Here is a 23166-nt window from a genome sequence, read left to right on the forward strand (position 1 = left end):
GTGCGTACAGAACAAACCTGGGCAATTTTCCATATTGTTGGGTAGATGCCAGTGTTGTAGCTGCACTGGGTAGAGCTTGGTCAGGGGTGCGGCAAGTTCCGGAGCATAAGTCTTCAGTACTATTGCTGGAATGTTATCAGGGCCTGTAGCCTTCACTGTATCCAGTGTCTCCAACTGTTGCATGACATCACGTAGAGCGAACCGAATTGAAATCAGGCCAATCGGACTGTAGCCTTGACCTGGCGTTTCTACCTGCCCCATCAGTAACCCCTGACTCATTCGTTAATAGAAAATCACCTCAACTCAGTTTAGCTTAAGTGACCTCTTCCTCGACAAAAGGACTGAGTGAGTCCTTTCAAAAACCACACCAGCACAATTGTGTGCTGGAGGTGAGCAGGTTGGACTTGTAGGGGTCTTGATAGGGGAGACGTATGAAAATGCTTCCTTTTGTGGGAGCATCTCAAAGTACGTGCAGTGTTTAAAAGTAAAGGGTACCCCCATTCAACAACAGAGGGGAGGAAGCATTTATTTTCCTCAGAGGATCAAGAGTCTTTGGAACTCTCTTACCCCTGGAAAAAAAAACAAAAGTCTGATTATATTTTAAGACCGAGATAGACAGATCCCCAGGAGTAGGTGAGACGCTCCCAGGGGCAGACAGAAATGTGAAGTCAAGGTGAAATTGGCTTTTTAAAGGTGGAGGAGAAGGTTCAAGGGGCTGAATGGCCTATGGGCGTTCCTAAGCCATGCCTTGCTAAGTCTGGAGGGGTACGTCACCCATACCTTGGAGGATTAAGAAGTAGTGAAAAATGTGTTGCTGGAAAAGCGCAGCAGGTCAGGCAGCATCCAAGCAGCAGGAGAATCAACGTTTCGGGCATAAGCCCTCCTTCAGGATTATTCCTGAAGGAGGGCTTATGCCCAAAACGTCGATTCTCCTGCTGCTTGGATGCTGCCTGACCTGCTGCGCTTTTCCAGCAACACATCTTTCAGCACTGATCTCCAGCATCTGCAGTCCTCACTTTCTCCTGGATTAAGAAGTGGGTTTGAAAGCCAATCGAGGCTGACGAGGGTCTTGGGAACAGCGATGGGTGCCCTGTTTGCCTTCTAGGCTCATTCAACCCACGCTGACAGGGTGGCATTGGGAACTGCACAGTGACACACAGCACTCAGTACCAGGGGGATGAGAGGACACTCTTCCCCAAGTTGGTGATTTGCCATGCCAGGCACACATTGCAAATGGCTGGGCACAGGTTGCAAACGCTCTACCTACTTGCTGGCCTCTTTGATGAGCGCGATTGCAATAAGGATTCTCTTCCGCAGGAAGATCAGGAGCAGCAGGATGATAACCTCCAGGACAGCCAGGATGATCACTGCAAAACAGGAATATTGTACACTCTCAGACCTAACTTCCTCTCCCTGTCACTAACCATGAGGCGACCCACACAACACGGTCAGGGACGCGACAGCATTAGCGAGATCACAGAAAAGATTTGCAGAAGTGGCTCACAGGTGAGTAACACAGGGTCGATTGGAAAAGCCAGGACCCCATTCCTTGGAGAAGGGAGGGCCAAGAGGAGTTCTGATATAGGTGGTCAAGAATCTCAAAGGGTCCAGGCAGGGGAGATAGGGAGAAAAAGTGTTCCCTTTGTGGTAAGGACCAAGAACCATGGGGGCACACAAAGTAACCCGCAAAAAGAAACAATAGCAAATAAGAAAAAACCTTTCCATGCAGCAAGTAGTTAGGATCCACTGAGCACTGGCAGAGAGTGCATTGGATGCGGTTTTAATTGAGGCATTCAAGAGGGAATGTCCAACGATGTGCAAGTTGGGTGTATTGGCCATGCCAAATCACCCATATAGTGTTTAGGAACGTGTCAGTTAGGTGCATTAGCCATGGGAAATGCAGGCTGATAGGGTAGGGGGATGGGTCTGGGTGGGATACTCTTCAGAGTGCTGTTGTGGACTTGTTGGGCCGAAAGGCCTGTTTCCACATTGTAGGGATTCTGTGGAATGGGATTATTATCCAAAAAAGGAAGAATGTGCTTACTCATGGGGAGAAGACAGAGGGAAAGAGCAGCGGGTCAGTTGAAGAGGCAAAGCAGACATGATAGGCTGAACAGCCTCCTTCCGCACTGTCCTGCAACTGTGAGATTTTCACTGGAGACCCTTCACAGGGTTACTCTAATGAAGAGCATGAAATTGAGAGTCAGCCCTTTTCCCACCTCTTCGTCAGGGCAGAATCTGGGAGATTACCCTCTTGCAGCAGGGAGGCGATTTTGTGCCTGTGAGTGATGCACACTTTTCTGTAGCTTTCCAGAAATACTCACATACAGCCAGCCAGGTCTCCTTGACTTGTCCGTAGACCCGGATATCTGTGGTGAATCCGATAGACGCGATGGTCGCCCCTTGCTTGTTGAGACTATCATACTCCCAGTAGCTGTGCCAGATCCCTGAAATGAGATGACACAAAGTATTGAAAGCAGCCATTGATTACAGCAAAATTGAGACCAGGGCAAGTGTAGAAGGTTTCTAAGCATTTTAATGAACGAAGGATTCCCAAAATCAGCCTATGCTGCTGAAAGCAGACCACACAACTGATGTGGACTTCAAAAGTGACTTTTGGAGCAGAACGATTGATCGAAAACTGAACCACTCTGTTAATTCCCTTAGAGAGAAATTACTCTGAACTGACAATGTTTGCAGCCTCTGGACAGATAGAGATGGACATGACCTGATCTGGATCACTCACACCTGAAGAACAGACCAATGCAAGAAAAGGAATTGTTCAATTTTCTTCACGTGCCTCTGCCTCTCTCCTGAGCTCCTTCCATTATCCCCATGACCACTGGTTGTTGAAAGGGCCCCTGTTGTTGACGGATTTCCAGCAACATTGGCTGGAATCTCCTCCTGTGAAACATTGAGAAGGCAGCTTCTAGAGGTGCAACAGGAGGTGGTGGTGCAGTCATAGGGTTTGTACAGCACAGAAACAAACCCTTTGGCCCAACCCATCCATGCTGACCAGATATCCCAACCCAATCTAGTCCCACCTGCCAGCATCCGGCCCATATCCCTCCAAACCCTTCCTATTCATATACCCATCCAAATGCCTTTTCAATGTTGCAATTGTACTGGCTTCCACAACTTCCTCTGGCAGCTCATTCCATACACGTACCACCCTTTTTGTGAAAACGTTGCCCTTTAGGTCTCTTTTATATCTTTTCCCTTTCACCCTAAACCTATGCCATCTAGTTCTGGAGACCCCCCCACCCCAGGGAAGAGACCTTGTCTATTTATCCTATCCATAACCCTCATGATTTTATAAACTTCTGTAAGGTTACCCCTCAGCCTCTGATGTTCCAGGGAAAAACAGCCCCAACCTATTCAATCTCTCCCTATAGCTCAAATCCCCCAACCCTGGCAACATCGTTGACCCACAAACCCAGTCAATTAGTTCATGATTGATCAGCTCCATTGAGCTGTTTTTGTTTAATTTGTTCATAGGTTACGAGTGCTGCTGACAGGGCCAGCATTTATTCTCCATCCCAAACTGCCCTCGAACGAGTGGATTACTCAGTCTCTTCGGATGGATATTCTAAAACAATCACATTGCTGTGGGTCTGGAGTCACATGTTGAACAGACCAGGCAAGGGAAGCAGATTTCCTTCTCCCCCTGCCCCACCAAAGAAAAAAGTGAACCAGGTGGGCATTTGCAGCAAACCAACAGTGGCAACACAGCCACCCACGGACTAAGTTTTAATTCCAGATTTTTACTGAGTTCAAATTTCACTATCTGCCATTGGAGGATTCAAACCCATCTCCCCACAACATGAGTCTGGACTCTGGATCGCCAGGCCAGTGACAATGTCATCGAGCTACCAGTCAGCAAACCACCTTGGAAAAGTTGTCTGTCAGAGTGACTAACTGATCCACGGGGGGTCAGATCACTCTCTGGAGGACCAAAGCACATTTTACTAACTCTCTTCCTGTTATTTGCATTTCGATTTCTAGTTAACTTCCCCTCAATCCTTCCTCCTGATTACCCTTTTAGTCAATCTCTGGCTGTTTATATTCTGTCGAATCATCTAACCTACCACTCACCTTTGTACAATTACATACTCTTTCTCTCAAGATTGACACTGACCTTCACTTGGAAGGGAAGGGAAGGGAAGGGAAGGGAAGGGAAGGGAAGGGAAGGGAAGGGAAGGGAAGGGAAGGGAAGGGAAGGGAAGGGAAGGGAAGGGAAGGGAAGGGAAGGGAAGGGAAGGGAAGGGAAGGGAAGAAATAATGATGAAGTGAAAGGGATACTCACCGTAACCAATGACAACAACCAGGGCAATGATCATGATCCAGACCAGAATTCCTGCCAGGAACCTCAAGAGTACCATGAACAGCAGACTCACTAGCATAGCAATTACCAGGCCACTTTTCAAGGGAGGCAGTGAGGGATGAAAGAGAAAAAAAAAGCCTTAATTTTCACCACCAGTTACATACAGTTTGAACAGGAGAAGCAAGGGTCTAATGTTAGCTATTAAAGGTTTCTAACAGACAACACTGTGGGCCAGAATGCCGAGCTGCCTGAAATGAAGTGATCTGGGATAGGCACAGGGACAGATCTATCGAGAAGCAGTGATGGACATTGAAGGAGATATTTCGGAATACTTAAGATAAGTGCATTCCTACTATAAAGGACAATCCCAACAGGAGGACTCAATATTTGTGGTTAGCTAAAGGAGTTAAAAGCAAGCACCAAACTGGAGGGAAAAAAAACCATACTATTGCTTGAGAGGAATAGCAGATCAGATATTTGAACCAAATATAAAGAGAATGGTCAGATGATTAATTGGGTAGCACAGTGGTTAGCGCAGTTCGATTCCACCCTCAGGCAAACCGTCCCTGCGGAGTTTGCACATTCCCCCCATATCTGCTGGGGTTTCCTCCAGGTGCTCCGCTTTCTTCCCACAGATGTGCAAGCTCGGTGGACCGGCCATTGGAAATGCAGGCTTACAGGGATAGGGTGGTGGGGTGCGATGCTCTTCGGAGGGTCAGTATGGACAGACTGGGCTGAATGGCCTGCTTCCACATTGTAGTGATTCTATGATTCTATGAAAGGAATCAATTAGAATAACAGAGGGAGCTAGATAGGAATGTGAAAAAAAAAACAGATGGTAAGAGTTTTAGAATTAAAAGGAAGAAATGTAATTGGAGTGCTGGTCTCCAACAGAGTGAGAATAGGTAGAATTTATTAGGATAGAAAAAAGGAAACAATGGATTAAATGAATAAATATTTCACTTCTGTCTTCACAAAATACATTTCATTGACATCTGTAAATCTGGATCTGGTGGAGAGAGAAATGTTAGTGAAGTTACAAGATGAGGAATGCGGTACTGAGCAAACTGATGTACCTGAAGGCTGATTGGTCCCTGGGTCATGATGAATTTCATCTGACTTAAAGAGTTGGGAAATAAGGTAGTGGATGCATTGGTGTTAATTTTCCACAATTCACTTGATTCCCAAATCACTGAAATTTCCTATCGGAAAGATGTTGTGAAACTTGAAAGGGTTCAGAAAAGATTTACAAGGCTGTTGCCAGGGTTGGAGGATCTGAGCTATAGGGAGAGGCTGAACAGGCTGGAGCTGTTTTCCTAGCAATGGAGGCTGAGGGGCATGAGGGGGCAAGGATAGGATAAATAGGCAAAGTCTTTTTCCCTGAGGTCGGGGAGTCCAGAACTAGAGGGCACAGGTTTCGGGTGAGAGGGGAAAGATATAAGAGATCTAAGGGGCAACTTTTTCCACACAGAGGGTGGTACGTGTATGGAATGAGCTGCCAGAGGAAGTGGTAGAGGCTGGTACATCTGGATGGGTATATGAATAGGAAGTGTTTGGAGGAACGTGGGCCAGGTGCTGGCAGGTAGGGCTAGACTGGGTTGGGATATCTGGTCGGCATGGACAGGTTGGGCCGAGGGGTCTGTTTACATGCTGTACATCTCTATAGTGAATATATCCAAGAAGGGAAACAGGCAGTAAAAAAGGAAAGCATAGGCTGATTAGCTTGTCCTGGGAGGGTGTTAAAACCAAGCACTAAGATGGTTATACAGTAATGAAACATGTAGAAAAACAAGGAATCAGTATGGTTTTGTGAAATCTATTTAACCAATTTACTTTGAAGGGGTAATGTGGATTATAGTAAAGGGGGGCTTGTAAAGAAATCAGAGTTCCAGAATTTCCAGGCGTTATACTGCAGTTATACAAAAACCTTGAATAGACTCCACTTGGAGTGCTGTGAGCAGGTCTGTGTACCACAGCCCAGGAAGGATATCTGGCCTCTGAGGAGCACATTTAGGTTCACAAAAATGACACCTGGGATTAAGTTATGAGGACAAAGTATACAAATTAGACCAGTTTTCTGTGGAATTTAGAAAATTAAAGGGAGATCTGATCAAAGTCTTCAGGGGTGGAACACTTAATGGTTAGCACTACTGCCTCACAATGCCAGGGACCTAGGTTGAATTCCAACCCTGGAGGTGACTGTCTTTGTGGAGTTTGCACATTCTCCCTATGGCTGTCTGGTTTTCCTCCACAGATATGCAGGTTAGGTGAATTAGCCACACTCAAATTGCCCACAGGAATGTGTAGGCTTAGTGGATTAGTCATGGGAAGTGCAGGGGTTACCAGTGATGGGTAGATGCCTTTCTGAGGGTTGATGTGGACCTAATGTGCCAAATGGTCTGTGCCAAAACTGTAGGGATTCTCTAGCAAAAGATGAGGAGAAATGTTTCCTCTAAAGGAGGTTGTACAACTTTGGGACTCTGTCAGGGAATATTGGAATGGAGCGTTCCAATATTTTTAAAGGCAGAGGTAGATAGTTTCTTACTTGGGAAGGGAATCAGGTTGTTGGGGACAGATGGAAATGTGGAGTTTGCAACAAATAGATCAGCCAAGAACTGCACCTAATTCATATGTTCATACATCCATAATCTTATTCCCATGTTAGCAGCTCCATTCCAACTCCAAGCGACTAGAGTCCTCGCAAATCATCAACATCTCAATGTGATAGATGGTCCACTGATTGCCAAAGGAAGCTGGTGGATTGTGCAAATAGCAGATTAGAAACAATCCTGGGAGAGGGCACACACTATAAAAGGTGGTGACCTTGACCATACCATCTAGATGGCCTCTGACCTGAGGGCTACCCCACAGAGCACCAGAAGAATGACATGATGTGACTACACAAGAAGTCCCCCAGTTGGAAATGGAGGGAAGTTCAGTTGGACATACAATTTAGGAAGAGTAGGAAGCCCCTTGTTCTATCATTCAATGAGGTGGTGGCTAATTGAATTGTTGCCTCCTCCAGCCTGTTGCCCCATATATCCTTGATTCCCTTATATGTCAAGGCACAGAACGAAGTCATTCATGCATAGCAGCCAGTATTAAAAACATTGAGTCTGGCCTGCCTTAACTGGACAGTTAAAAACTGTCCCATTGCTTGGAGTTGGAATGGAGGGAAACCTCAGAGAAGGTACACAAACTGGGTGGGAAATGAAATTAAAAAAGGACAGCAGCAGGGAAATTATTATTGATGAAAGAAGCAGTGTGTTAGCAGTCCCAGTTAAGTCTGGTGTGCATGGTGAATCAATGGATGCAAAGGGAACTCACATTAATATCCAGTACCAGGACTTGGTAAAATCTTCAAAAATCCTCATCCCCACCTCCCTGGCATTGAAGCTACCCAACAAATCCCTGGAACAGACAAGATAATAGTTAGCATTCAACACAAGTAACATCAAGAAATGATCTCACCTCCCCATCTGCCCCCTCCCAGCAAACCTCATACAAGAACCCCCACCTCAAACAGCAACTCAACATACAGTACCTTCAACATTGTACATGGCCCCAAGATACCTCACAGGAGGCTACTATTGCAAACATCTGGCATGAAGCCTTGGAAGAAAAGGGGTACGGATGGGTTTGGGTTTGGGGTGGTGGATGGTGGAAAGGGAAAAAGTAGTTTCAGAAGTGCAAGGCAGAAAGGAACTGGGGCCCAAGCAACAGAAGCCACTGGCGGCAAAAGGAGGAGTGATTGAAACGAGAGGCACACAGGAGGAAAGAGTTAAAGGATTCTGCAGAAAAGACTGGTGCACAGTGGTATCGTCACTGGGCTAGTTATCCATTGATCCAGGTCATTGAGGGCATGGGGTCGAATCTCACCATGGTGGATGGTGAAATTTGAAATCAGTGAAAATCTGGAATTAAGATCCAGCCTCATGGTGAGCATTGTTGATTTCCAGTGCCCTTTAGGGAATCTGCCAATTGATTCCGAGTCTGACCTACATGCAACCCAGACCCACAACAACGTGGTTGATGACTCTTAACTGCCCTCTGAAATGGCCCAAACCAGCCAGTTATTTCAAGTAGCAATTAACAATGGGTAATAAATGTTGGCCAGCCAGCGATGCCCTCAGGGCTGAATAGGCTGGGACTTCTCTCACTGGAAGTTGCCTTGTTAGTTAAGAACAAAATTAAATCTATGGTATTGAATGACATAGCGTCAGATGATGTGGAGTCTGTGTGGGTGGAATTGAGGAACCATGGCTGCCACCTCTCCAACAACAATGATCACTCTACAACAGCAAATTATTTTATTAAAATGCTTTGAGATCTCTGGTAGTCATGGAAACAGCAAATGAAAACAGGTCTTTCTTTATTTTTCACATTATGGGAAGGAACAGAAGTTGCAGTGAAGCTAACAGAATGTATTATTTGGACTGAGCACTTAAAGTTTGAGCTGATCAGAGAGTGTCAATATGACTTTGTTCAAGGGAAGTAATGCGTGACTAACATTGTTGAATTTTGAGGTGACTGGTAAGGCAGACAAGTAGACGGCTCTGTGTAGACTTTTCGAAGCATTAACAGGGCTCTGCCCAAGAGAGTTGTAGAGCTTAGCTTTTTGACTTGGCTTGGAAATTAATTAGGAGGAGACAAATGTTGTGGATAAAAAGTGTATACTCCAAATTCCAAGAAATGACAAGTGATGCTCTCAGGGATAAAAACAAATTTCTGGAAATACCAGACAACCAGGCAGCATTCACCAAGAGAAATATATAGTTAACCTTTCAAATCTGTGATCTTTCACAGAACTATTACTTCAGACTTCAAGCAACCACAAGAATGGCTTTGTATTCGTGACCTAGAGTAGCTGTTTTGGGGCTCAACTTTTCTAATTATTATTGACTTGAATGAAGAAGTGCAAGTTTTCAAATGGTACTAAATAAGGAACCAGAGAATTTTTGTGGATGGAAGCTGAAAATTACCAAAATGGCAAAGATAAATTAATGCATCTGGTAAAACTATGGCAAATATTGCTCAATTCAGGAATGTGAGAGGTCATCCATTTCAGACCGGAAATGGACAAAATAGTTTGAAAGTCCAATTTCATTATTTAATAGTTTTCCAGTATAAAAAGTAATCAATAGTCAATGCCTACCAGGTTGTACATGGTGCATCACTCTCTCTCAACACACACACACACACAGACACATACACCTCAAGCTTACCATTTTTTGGTCCAGCAATACCGCCACAATAAAACTTTACATTATATGAGATTAAAATGATAAAACATTTATTGAAGTCGTCAAGATCATTGCCTGTGATAGTTTTGCTAAATTTGCATTCTGAGTACACAGGACTGTAAAAATTAGATCCAGCACATAAAGAACCAATGAGGATTTTAGAAGCATCAGCAAAGTAGCTAAAAAGAGAGACTGAAATGATGTGCCACAGAAGGATGTGTGATGACATGAACGAAAATGATTAGACTGCCTGAAAGAAAAGGGGATCAAGACAAGGTAGGAAAACACCAGTGGTGACATTTAAATGCTGCAGAATTGTAAAAAGAATATGCGACAGACAAGAGAAATGGACAAGGATGATCAACCAGAACTACAGCTACCCAAAGTAAAATAGAAGAAGCTAAGAGTAGAAGCGTCCTCCAAAAAAAGATCTTGGATATGTTTTTTGTGGAGGATTGAGGTTTGGAGAGAATTAGATGACTGCTAATATTAAGAACATAAGGAGCAGAAGTAAACAATTTCAGGCCTTCAAGCCTGCTCTACCATTTATTACAACCATGGCTGATCTCATGTCAACCTCAGCTCCACTTTCCTGCCCACTCCCCACAATCCTTTAGTCCATTAATTTCCTCAAATTTATTTCCTGTCCCAGTACACACTGCACTTAGATTGTGAATTCCACACACTCTCGACCCCCTGATATAAGTAATTCCTCTCTATCTGTTGTGAATCTGCCACCCCTTAATTAAAATTATTACCTCTCATTCAGGATTGCCCACAAGGGGAAATGTTTGTTCTGCGTCTACTTCATCAATCCCCTTTAACATCATATATAACTCAGTTAGATTTCCTCTCATTCTCATGTCGAGCAAGCATTGTCCAAAACTATACAATCTCCCTTCATAAGACATACCTTTCATCTTTGGAATTAATCTAGTGAACATTCTCTGACCTTGTCTCCAAAGTAAATACATTCTTCCTCAAGCGAGGGGTCAAAATTGTACACTGTACTTCAGCTGTGGTCTCACCAATGCCTTGTACAGTTGCAACAATACATCCTTACTGTTATACTCCATTACTTTAATAATGAATGTCAAAATTCTAATCACCCTCCTTATTACCTACTGGAAAGCATATTTGCAATTCATGCACAAAGATACTGGGATCTCTCTGCAGCAAAGCATTTTGAAGTTTTTCTCCATTTAGATAATAACTTGCCTTGTTTTTCCCCAACCAAGATGGATAATCTCTCACTTATCCATGTTCACACGGATGATCCCTGGAATGACAGGTCTAACATATGAGGAACGGCTGAGGATACTGGGATTGTATTCGTTGGAGTTTAGAAGATTAAGGGGAGACTTAATAGAGACGTACAAAATAATACATGGCTTGGAAAAGGTGGATGCTAGGAAATTGTCCACTAGGACCCGTGGACACAGCCGTAGAATTAGAGGGGGTCATTTCAGAACAGAAGAAATGCGGAGACATTTCTTCAGCCAGAGAGTGGTGGGCCTGTGGAATTCATTGCCACGGAGTGCAGTGGAAGCCGGGACGCTAAATGTCTTCAAGGCCGAGATTGATAGATTCTTGTTGTCTAGAGGAATTAAGGGCTACGGGGAGAACGCTGGTAAGTGGAGCTGAAATGCGCATCATCCATGATTGAATGGCAGAGTGGACTCGATGGGCCGAATGGCCTTACTTCCACTCCTATGTCTTATGGTCTTATGGAATGTTCAACGTTGAGAGTCGACCTTAAGAAGTTTATAAAATAATGAAGGGTATGGATAGAGTTAATGGTAGTTGTCTTTCTCCTAGAATGGGCAATTTCAAGACTATGGGGTACATTTGTAAGGTGTGAGGAGAGAAATGTTTTAAAAAAAGACATGGGGGCCAAATCCTTTTTAGACTGAGGGTGTTTAGTGTGTAGAATGAACTTCTTGAGGAAGTGATGGATGCGGGTGCAATTACAACATTTTGAAGACATTTGGATTCATTGAATAGGAAAGGGATTGGAGGGATATGGGCCAGGAGCAGGATATTGGGGACGGGTTTAGTTTAGGTCAGCATGGATTAGTAGGACCAGAGGGTCTGTTTTCATGCTGTATGACCATGACTTTATGAATAAGAATGAAATTGTGGTTAGATATCTCAGGAGGTCATGGAGGACATTACACGGATTGGGGTGGGGAGAAATGGGATTCAGGCCTATGGGAAACTGAAAACAGAATGTGTATTACAAAATCCAAGGTTGCCAACAGAGGTCAGTGAGCACAGAGAGTGGAAGCAGTAGGAGTGGAGGTAAAATGGCAGAAGACACTGAGCTAAGACATGGGTTGCAGTGTTGTGAATGAACTGAAGCTTATGGTAAGTGGCAGGTGAGAAGGAAGGAAGGATGCCTTTGAATTAGTCAAATTTACAGGCAATGAGGACGGGGGCTGAAAGAGTCAGTGGCAGATGAGTCAAGAGAGGAGGTAAGTCGGGGAAAGTGGAATAAAGCACCCTTGAAAATGCTTTCAGACAGACAATCACACCTCTACATAAGCCTTCTCCATGGACTTACCCAACAGCAGTTTTCACCTCTTCAGCTGTCTCATTGGCATCGTCAACATCATTAAGGGTAAAGTTGGCAGGGAACACACCACCTATCTTTGGCACACACCGACCAAGGACTGCAAATGACAAACAGAAGCTGGTGATTTAGAGATTCAGCACAGAAACAGACCCTTTGGCCTAACCCGTCCATGCTGACCAGATATCCTAAATAAATCTAATCCCATTTGCCAGCATTTGGCCCTCTAAACCCTTTCTATTCATAAACCCATCCAGATAATTTTTAAAAGTTGCAATTATACCACCTCTTCCATCTCACCAGGCAGCTCATTCTGTGCACAAACCACCCCCTGAAAAAGGTGCTCCTTAAGTCCCTTTTAAAATCTTTTCTTTCTCACCTTAAACTTAAGCCCTCTTGTTTTGGACTCACCTACTCCATGGAAAAAGACCTTGTCTACTTACCCTACCCATGTCCCTCATGGTTTCATAAGCCTCTATAAGTTCTCCCTTCAGCTTCCGACACTCTGTGGGGAAAATAGCCCCAGTCTATTCAGCTTTTCCCTGTAGCTTAAACCCTCCAACCTTGGCAACATCCTTATAAACCTTTTCTGAATCCGATGTTTCACAACATCCTTCCAATAGGAAGGAGACCAGAATTGCACACAATTTTCCAAAGGTGGCCTAACCAATGTCTTGTACAGCTGCAACATGACCTCACAACTCCTATACTCAATGCACCGACCAATAAAAGAAAGCATACCCAAATGCCTTCATCACCCAGTCTACCTGCAACTCCACTTTCAAAGGAACTATGATCTGAGAAAAAAAAATGTAGTGTTTTTACACTGTCAACCCCTAAGTCCCAGAGTACACAGCACTCAGCACTTGGGAGTGAGAAATCACTGAAGGAAATCTATGACAAGCAAGATCTCCCCAACGTCTGCACAGTTAACCGCTCAAAGCCCCTGCACCACACACAATTTGACTCTTGGCATTCAAATCCCTCCCTGTTGCCCGCCCATTTGAAAAGTAATTAAGAAGTTCCCAACCCTTCAGAGAACATTCCTTCCTCATTGCTGAAAATCAGATGCTGAAATGGAGTTTCTCCTACAACCCGTGAAACTGCTCCTTAAAGTACAGATACAGGGACAGCAACATCCCCAAGGAAACATCAGACACTTACACGGTGTGCTTGGAATTGTGTATTTTGGACACAGTTCTTTCAGCAAAATATCTTGTGGTGTCTGCAATAAAAAAAAAGTTGAAGACGGATTTAGTTTGTTTACTTTTGTTTCCTGACAACACACATGACGGACACTCACTGATATTTTGATTGAGTGTTGTGTGTCTATGGTGCAGAGGGAAGGGAGGATACTGAACAGTGGTGAAAGGGGTTCAATGAAGAAAAAAAAAGGAAAAAATTTTTAAAATCCTTTAATGGGACGGGAGTATCCCTTGCAAGGCCAGCATCCTGAATGGCTCTGGTGAGGAGTGAAAGGCCAGCCACAATGCTGTGGGTCTGGTCAACAAGAGGAACTACTATCATCATATGGTTCAGTGGTACCCATAGGTCTTCACAAAAATTGATGATAGGTTCACAGCCAATGAGAGCTTTTCATTATTTTAATTAAAATAAAGTTCCACCAGAAGATGTGGTGAGATGTGAACCTGTTCAAGGCTTGTGTAAAGATTTGTAGCGCAGGGTGCCAGTTGCTGTGGTTCACCGAGCTGAGAAGTTGATTTGCAGACATTTCAGTCCCTGCCTAGGTGACATCTTCGGTGCTTAGGGCCGTCCAGTGGCCAGCGCTGCTGCCTCACAGCGCCAGGGACCCAGGTTTGATTCCAGCCTCTAGGGGCTGTGTGCGGAGTTTGCAATTCTCCCCGCGTCTGCATGGGTTTCCTCCCATAATTCAAAGTTGTGCAGGTTAGGTGAATTGGCTACGCTAAATTGCCCATAGCATTCAGGGATATGTAGGTTAGCTGCATTAGTCAGGAGTAAATATAAAGTAATAGGTTAGGAGAATGGGTTGTTCTTCGGAGGGTCAGTGTAGACCTGTTGGGCTGAATGTTTCCACAATGCAGGGACTCTAACGATATTATGTTTTGGAGCCTCTCGTGAAGCATTGCTGTACTGTGTCTTCTGGAATTTATTTGGTTCTGTTTCTGCCAGTTCCGGTTATGTGTTGTAGTGGCCGGTATATTGGGTCCAGGTCTGTTAGCTTGTTGATGGAGTCCGTGGCTGAGTGCCATGCTTTTAGAAACTCTGTCTGTCCTGTGTTTAGCTTGTCCTATGATCATTGTGTTGTCCCAGGCAAATTTGTGGTCCTTATCATCTGCAGGTATGGCTACTAGGGACAACTGGTTATGGCATTCAGTGGCCAGATGCTGATTGCTAGTTGTCTGTCTGTTTACCCTATAACAGGTGTTTTCTCCACACCCACCCAGCCAGTGTTAGCCTGGGCTGGTGACTTGCTAGTCCAGCGACATTACCACTATGCCACCACCATTCTCCCCCCCCCTGTCAGCAAGGAGAAAATAGTCCAGTCTCAGGATATCCCTGAGCAAAAAGCAATGAACTGATTACATGCCTCAACCTGGTTTGTGCACAGCAAGCTCCCACAGGCAGGATTGATTCCACTGGTAGGAGAGTCTACGACCCAAAGGCACACCCTCAGATCGCAGGGACACCCCTTTAAAATGGAGAGGAGGAGGAGGAATAATTTTAGCCAGAGGGGGGTGAATTTGTGAAACGTATTGCTGCAGAGGGCTGTGGAGGCCAAGTCATAGAATGTATTTAAGACAGACATGGATGGGTTCTTGGTTGGTGAGGGCATCAAGGGTTACAGGGAGAAGGCAGGGGAATGGAGGTTGAGAAACAAATTGGCCATGATCAAATAGTGCAGCACACTTGATGGGTTGAAGGGTCTAATTCTGCTCCTTTATCTTATGGGTGTTACAATCCATGTGATCTGTTACTTTAATGATGTTGTCGCAGCAATAAAAATGGTCAGGAATCCACATTTGGTGTAGGAGGGTTTCTTGTAGTTGGTGGATCTTTCCCGTCATCAGACAGGACCTTGGCCAGAGCACCGCCCCTCATGATTGACAGTGGACTGTCATAACCTTGATCTTCAAGCTCAAGGGTCTGGTGTGAAGTTCCAACACACAACTTTCCAATTCCACAGCAAGACTGACTCACTGAGCTACTGCGACAGACACTCAGCACAGAATAGTTAGTTAACAAACAGCAGGTAGGTGGTACTATTGCTGGACTGTTAATCCAGAGATCCAAATAATATTCCGGGTTCAAAACCCGCCATGGCATTTGGTGGAATTTGAATTCAATAAATATCCAGTATTAAGAATTTAATGATGACCATGAATCCATTGTCGATTGTCAGAAAACCCCATCTGGGTCACTAATGCCCTTTAGGGAAGGAAACTGCCATCCTTACCTAGTCTGGCCTACATGTGTGACTCCAGACCCACAACAATGTGGTTGACTCTTAACTGCCACCGGGCAATTAGGGATGGGCAATAAATGCTGGCTTGGCCAGTGATGCCCTCATCATGTGAATGAATAAAGAAAAAAAGGTATCAAGCAATCACACGAGACACTGTTCAAGGAAATGTTTGTACACAGCCAGGAGAAAGTGACGACTGCAAATGCTGGAGAAGCGAGTTGAAAAATGGTGGCTGGAAAAGCACAGCAGGTCAGGCAGCATCTGAGGAGCAGGAGAGTCAATGTTCCAGGCATAAGTTCTTCATTAGAAATCTTATCCATGCCCCTCATGATTTTATAAACCTGTATAAGGTCATCCCTCAGCCTCCGACCCTCCAGGGAATATAATCCAAGTATGTTCAGCCTCTCCCTGTAGCTCAAACCCTCCAATCAGCCATACTCACCAGGGTGGTCGTTGTCAGGTCAATGGAAGGATTGCAGTATTCCTGTTCGAAGACAATTGAAGGCGAAATTCCTGATACAAATGATGTTACTGGAAGCCAGAATTTATTGGGACATTGCGAAACACAGACCTGCCAAGAAAGAGAGGTGGAGCATTTCAACTGGGGTAAAAGAGGGGAACAGCCTGTGAAAGTGCATGGGTCCTCTGACGTACAAGAGCAGGATTAGCCTTATATTGATATGGTCAGCAATAAAGTTAAAATCCATTCCATTAACATTGCTGAGAAATTTTTCAGCGAAACCAGCATTGGGACAGCACAGGAACCTCAAGCAAGCCCCTTGATGATCATGAAAAGGAAAACACTGGCAATTCTGGTTCATAAGGGACACTGTTTCAAGACTCTAGCTGAGCGAGACATAGGCTGAACGTTGTCGCAAATTTGGTTCACTTGGAATTCAGTGCAGAGGGTGTAAATGGTGTTTTAAATTTGGTTTATTGCAACTTGTAAGGGGTGTTAAATATTAGTCAGATTTATCAGTGGAAGTAAGGTTTTATTAATAATTGTAATTCATTTGTTTATTAATACTGATAAGACTTGGTTGGCAGTAGCAAAGTTAATAAATAAAGGAATGGCTTTGACCATGAGAACGCATAACCTGCTCCACGTGGGAATTTCAGGATGTTCCCTATATCCTGGATAGTCACTCGTGCAGGGAGTGTCATCAGATGCAGCTCATGCTCCGGGATTCAAAACTGAAGCAGCAACTGAGGTCATGGCCGTGCCTCAGCAAAGCTGAGAGCCACACGGAGAGCAGGTCAGCTAGCAGCAGAGGGATAGCAAAAGACAGTTGAAAAAGGAACATGCAGGCAGTACAGGAGTCCCCCTAAATACATCCCACTCCTCAACCAGGATTCCCTTCCTAAAACTGATGAGAACAATTGTTTGTCAAGGGGCAGCAGCCAGAATCATGTCTAAGGCACTGCAATTTTTTTTTTAAAATCATTTGTGGGGCTTGAACATCACTGGCAGGGCCAGTATTTATTACCCATCTCTAGTTGCCCTTGAAAAGGTGATGGTGAGTTGCTCTCTTGTTATGAAGGTGTAAGGGGTACTGTACCTTTAAGAGTGTTAAAAACTAGCAGAATGACCTGACAGCACCAAGTGTTCTGAACAAGGTAATAATGTAACATTTGGTTGAACAGCTAGATTTGGGGGTGGGGGGAGGTTTCAAAAGAAATTCAATAAACTGTTCCCTGGGGAAAAAGGGTGCTCTTATCAAGAACAGCTGAACAGGTTGGGCTTTAATTCATTGGAGTTTTGAAGCACGAGGGGTAATCTTATTGAAACATACAAGATTCTCACAGAGGGTACTCGACAGGGTAGATGGTGAGAAGACATTTCTACTACTCAGGGAATCTCAAATCAGGGAACACAGTCACAGAATAAGGGGACCTTCAGGGGCATGGATAGGATAGTCAAAGTCTTTTCCCTGGGATGGGGGGAGTCCAGAACTAGAGGGCATAGGTTTAGGTTGAGAGAGGAAAGATCTAAAAAGAGACCTAAAGGACAACTTTTTCCATACATGCACCACCCTCTGCATGAATGAGCTGCCAGAGGAAGTGGTGGAGGCTGGTACAATTGCAACATTTAAGAGGCATCTAGATGGGTATATGAGTAGGAAGGGTTTGGAGGGATGTCCGCTGGGTGCTGGCAAGATGGGACTAGATTGGGTTGGGATATCTGGTCGGCATGGACAGGTTGGACTGAAGAGTCTGTTTCCACGCTGTACATCTCTATAACTCTAAAACTGAGATGCGAAGGAATTTCTCAGAGGGGAGTGAATATCTGGAATTCTTTACCTCAGAGAGCAATGGAAGATAGATCGCTGGTAGTATGTAATGAGGAGAAGGATGGATTGTGGATATTTTGAGGAGTTAAGATGGGATGAGAAGGAGAAAAAAAAAAGAGAACTTAAGGCCTAAGGCAGATCAACCATTATCTTACAGAATGGCGAGGAAGGATCAAGGGGTCAAATGGCTGACTTGTACTCCTATTTCTTATGTTCCTCAGACTCGGGGGTGATGCCAGAGAACTACATACTTACAAACAATGTGCTTCTTCAAGAAAATACAGACAGACAGTTTAATAATATTCACATGGGCAAACGGGAGTTAATTGAACAGAACCAGCTTCTCCCGGGAAAATCATAACTGACTAACTTATTGGAACTTGAAGAGGGCATATAGAGTTGGCCAGGGCAATGTGGATGATGCGGTGAGCATAGACTTTAAAAAAGGCTGCACAATTACAGCAAAGTTACAGGTCGTAGAATATAAGGGACAGTAGCAACATGGATACAAAAATTAGTGGGGGACAGGAAACCGAAAGCAATGGTCAATGGATGCTTTTCAGCCTGGAGGAAGGTTTGTTGCAGGTAGTCCCAGGGGGCAATGTTGGAATCCTTGCTTTGTGATATATCCAGACCTAGGATACAGAGCACAATTTCAAAACTTGGAAATGATATGATATTTGGAAGCATTGTAAATTGTGAGGAGGAAAGTGCAAACTTTAAAAACAGGTATGGGAAAGTTGTTGAGTGGGCAGATAAGTGGCAGATGTAGTCCGATATGGAGAAATGTGGGGTGATTGGTAGAACATAGGGAGACAGTAAATTAAGAGGGTACAACAACTCAAAAGGGGTTGCAGGAGCTAAGAAACCCAAGTCTATATGTACACAAGTTATTAAAAGGGTGACATGGTTAGTGGACAGGGCAATTACTAAAGCAAATGGTATCCTAGCATTTATTAATAAGGGTGCAACTATATATAGAGTGAGGTGAAGAAGTTGACCTCAACTGAAGTATTCAATCTAGCTCCGAACACCTAATTTTAGGATTGAGGTGAAGAATTGGAAACAGTGCAGGTGAGGTTTACAAGGATGGACAATTTCAGTTATGATGATAGATTAGAGTAGCTGAGCCTGTTCGGTTTGCAGAGAAGGCAGCCAAGAGGACATCTGATGGAAGTATTCAAACTCACGAGGGGTCTGGAATACAAACACAGAATGTTACCACTGTTGCAAAGATCAAAAATGAGTGGGCTCAGATTTAAAGCAATTAGTATAAGGAGGAAAAAAGTGACATGAAGAAGATCTTTCGCGTGCAGCAAGTGGTTAGTGTATGGAGTGTGCACTGCCTGAGAGTAAAAAGGGGGAGGAAAGTTGATCAAGGCATTAATTGCTTGGATGTTAAGAAGGAAACAATGTATGGGGTTACTGGGCAAAGCAGGATAACGGCACTGGGTAAGATGCTCATTTGGAGAGTTAGCACAGGCACGGTGGGCTGAATGGCCTCCCTCTACACACTAACAATTCTGATTCTGTAATACGTACTATTGTTAGGACATCTGTCAGGGCACTGGTTGCAAGAGGTGACATACAGCAAGATCTGTGCATCCTTGTGTAGTAATCACAAAACGTTATGTACATACAGCAAGTACTTAAGAAGTTAGTCTTTATTACAAGGAGACTTGCGTATAAACAAAAAGTATAGAAATCCTTTTACAATCATACAGGACTACTGGAATTCTGTGTACAGATTTAGTGTCTGTACCCAAGAAAGAAATTATTGCCCTCCAGGGTGCAATGACAGTTCACCATGCTGGTTCCTGGAATGGGGGAAAAATTGTCTGATTTGGTGAGATTGAATAGACTAGGCCCTTATTCCTTTAGGTTTAAAAGGATGAGAGATGGTTTTACGGAAACTTCTCAAATTCCTAGAGGATTGACAGAGTAGGTCATGCATAATTTCTTCATCTAAATGATTGCGACTCTTTCGTGAATTTGTCTACCTCAAGGTCACTTGAGCACGGAGGGGCTTCGGGATATAGAGGGTCATGCTGAAAGCTATATTCAAGGTTGAAAATCACTCATGATGTCAACGGAAGGGGAGACATATTTGCAGGCCTACCCCTATTTCTTGTGCTGCAACGAACAATCCTCACACGGACATTACCTGAGTTGTTGGACACTGAAGGCCATTGAGGGCAGAGGCCAGGATGCCTGTCGGAGAGGCACATTTCAGGATGTCAAAGTAGAAGACATAGGGTTTATCCCTTGGAAAATAAAATGCATGTGTTAGGGTGTGGACTTCCAAGAAACATTGAAACATTTCTTCATCACCATCCCAGCACAATTGATAGGTGTCTGGGATGTCAACTAAGCGAAGCGAACACTTGTACCCAACCCCTTAATCCCATCATCTCGTCAATGCACCATTAGTTTCATTGGTAACAGGCAGCTCTGGTACCAAGCTTCACAAACTCACTGCCAAGTTATTTGACTGGAGGAACCATCACCTTGGAATCTACACATATTGCTAACCTGACAGCAATTCACAGGACAGGATTTCCCAGCGGCTGCTGATACCGCTGTTTTGTCTTTTGATGCTATCTCAATTCTGAAGAATAAACTCAATATACAGAGAAGTAGGTGGTGTTACACTTTGTGAGGAAGAACAGGGAGAGAAAATAGGGGCTGTATGAGCAGAGGAGATCTATGTATCTATGCATTGAAATGGATGTGGACATACTTGTAACCAACAGGTCCAGCTGACTCCCGCAGTACACTCCCAAACCCCAATGCTAAGGTGATATAATGCACATTGAAGCTGCAAAGTCTTTTGGTGCCATTACCCTCTAAAACCCAGCACGGCTGCTACTTACTCATTAGTGCCAATGCCACAGTACAAGCCAGTGGAGTTCCTGGGATAGATCACTTCACGTGGGTCTCCATATAACCAGGCTGGAAAAATACCACAACAAACAGCCAACAATAAACACTGATAATAAGCTCATTTCAAACAGTCAGACTTGCTGAAATAAATGGCCAACAGGCCAGTGCCAAATGCAAATGGGAAGGAATGTGTATTTCAGAGAAAGGTGTGCGCTATTTTGTCCAATCTGTAAAAGGACAGGAGCTGATGGTTATTTGAATATATATCCCAGGTGACAGATTCATTCTCACACTGCAACCATGTGCTGAGTAACAATGCACAGTATCAGCTTACTGAATACAGGGAGAGCTGAAAGAAATACACTCCATGTAGGTCTAATGTTTCACACCTAAACTATGACTATTTCTAGCTTTTGGGAACCAGAAGACAATAAAAGAAAATAATCGAAAGAACTGCAGATTCGTCAGAAACAAAACAAAATCAGAAATTGCTGGAAATGCTCAGCAGGTCTGGCCACATCTGGTGGAAAGAAAGTGGAGAGTTAATGTTTTGGGTCCAAGTCCAGGTTTCAGGTCCTCAGGAAGGGTCACTAGATCAGAAGAATTAACTCTCCACTTTCCCTCCACAGATGCGGCCAGACTTGCTGAGCTTTTCCAGCAATTTCTGTTTTTATATCTGAAAAGACATTTTGTCAAAAGTTTTCATCTTGCACTCATCAGGACAATTTGCAAAGTATCAAGATAAAGGTAAATCAACATTTTGTACTTTGTGGGGGGGGGGGGGGGGGGGGAAGTGTTGATAAGTTGAAAAGTGGACACTGATTGCAAGGAGGCATTGCCATTGTGGATGCACCAGTTAATGATGACTGTTAGCTAATGGTCAAAGTGTTATTGCAATTTTAAACCAGACAGGTTGAATGGTGATTAGTTTCTAACGGCAATGCCCTGACAAATGAAAATAGTTGTCACCCATTTCCTTTTGCTGAAACGGGCACACAGTGTGTGTACATGTTTTTTTCCCCTGTCTGCATACAATAGAGTTCCATGTATTAGTACCAATATGCACACATGCACCACACTAAAACCCATCTGACAATATAAATTGGCTTAGTGTAAATCTACACACAAGATTTAGCAAATGTGGTCCTATTACATATCTAATGTTGGACACTTGTGTGATTTCAAAGCATGGTCTGGTTGGGTGCAGTTAGTTACTTGCTTGTTGTGAACAGATGCAAGTATGCATAGTTTGAGATAAGTGTACATTGTTTGAGATGAGCAGCCAGTCTTTGGGATGTTTAGTCTGCATACTTGGTATCACACCAGCACTACGCTATGTTACTCAATTGAGAGGTGGGCAGAACATCTTTCTGAATGGATAGCCACATCCTATTAGAGGAAAACGTGCAAATTGTCCTGACGAGTGCAAGACAGAGACCATGCCAAAAATGTCTTGAGTTTAGCAATGCCTGTACTGAACAACAAAAAGAATTGAATGCACATTTAGGAGGAGGAAATAATGAGCAGAGCTGTGTGAGGAAGCTCTGTAGGGAAAATCAGAGGATTCCTTCAGTGGTTCATGATATTTTTCGATTTTTATTGAAATTTTACAGAGAGAATCCTCCCTACGTGAGAAACTATTCCTACAATCGCCACGTTTAAATTCCCGGGAAAAGTTGTATAGCTGCAGTTTCATCTTGCTACCAGTTGGGGGAAGTATGGAATTAGTGTGACAGGTTTATTAGTTAGACAGCATTATATATATAAAAAAAAGAGGACACAGGAATTTTGAATGGGATGTTCAAAAAAAAAACTCTTGGGATGTAGGCGTCACTGGCAAGACCTGTTGCCCATCTCGAATTGGTCTCATGTGGTGGTGGTGAGCTACCTACTTGAACCACTACAGTCTGAAGGCATTGTCAAGCCAGCAGCAGTTTGGTACAAAATGTGGCTTGCCTGGTAAATTCAAAGTGAAATTAAGAATTGGGCTCATTGCTGTGGGTCTGGAGGAATCACATTTAGGCCAGATCAAGTAAAGAAGGCAGATTTCCATCCCTAAAGTACATTCAGGAATCAGATGGGTTTTAATGACAACAAGCTTCATGATTATTAGTACCAAGAATAGTTTCTCTAACTCTACATTTTACAAGCTGAGAACAAATTTCCAAGTTGTTGTGGTTGGACTTTGATCTCAAGAGGAGAAGAGTTAGTCTGCAGTCCAAAAACAGTAATGTGACCATGGCACCACCATCGGGCCCAGAGGGTGTTTGGGGATAATTTGGGGACAGAAAGGCAATCTGGAGTGTACAAGGCAATGGGACAGAACTCCTCTTTCAGTAGAGTCACACTGATCCCATGATGCAGTTGATAAAATGTCCAAGAAATGTAATCATTGAGGGGGAGGGATC

The 23166-nt window shown here is 43.9% G+C and overlaps 1 protein-coding gene across 2 annotated transcripts in view; it reads right to left on the bottom strand.

Annotated features, from left to right (window-relative positions):
• slc44a4 (solute carrier family 44 member 4) overlaps nt 1-23166 on the bottom strand; it is a 91276-nt gene that overhangs the window by 17015 nt on the left and 51095 nt on the right. For both annotated transcript variants that reach the window (XM_043678175.1, XM_043678174.1), the window contains exons 4-12: nt 20749-20827; nt 20040-20139; nt 16027-16155; nt 13304-13364; nt 12131-12239; nt 7652-7735; nt 4307-4419; nt 2325-2447; nt 1268-1367 (exon numbers count right to left, since the gene is read on the bottom strand). In XM_043678175.1, coding sequence (XP_043534110.1) covers nt 1268-1367; nt 2325-2447; nt 4307-4419; nt 7652-7735; nt 12131-12239; nt 13304-13364; nt 16027-16155; nt 20040-20139; nt 20749-20827 — 898 coding nt within the window. The remainder of the gene's footprint in view (nt 1-1267; nt 1368-2324; nt 2448-4306; nt 4420-7651; nt 7736-12130; nt 12240-13303; nt 13365-16026; nt 16156-20039; nt 20140-20748; nt 20828-23166) is intronic.

The sequence above is a fragment of the Chiloscyllium plagiosum genome, chromosome 37 (genome assembly GCF_004010195.1).
Source record: "Chiloscyllium plagiosum isolate BGI_BamShark_2017 chromosome 37, ASM401019v2, whole genome shotgun sequence".
Taxonomy (NCBI): domain Eukaryota; kingdom Metazoa; phylum Chordata; class Chondrichthyes; order Orectolobiformes; family Hemiscylliidae; genus Chiloscyllium; species Chiloscyllium plagiosum.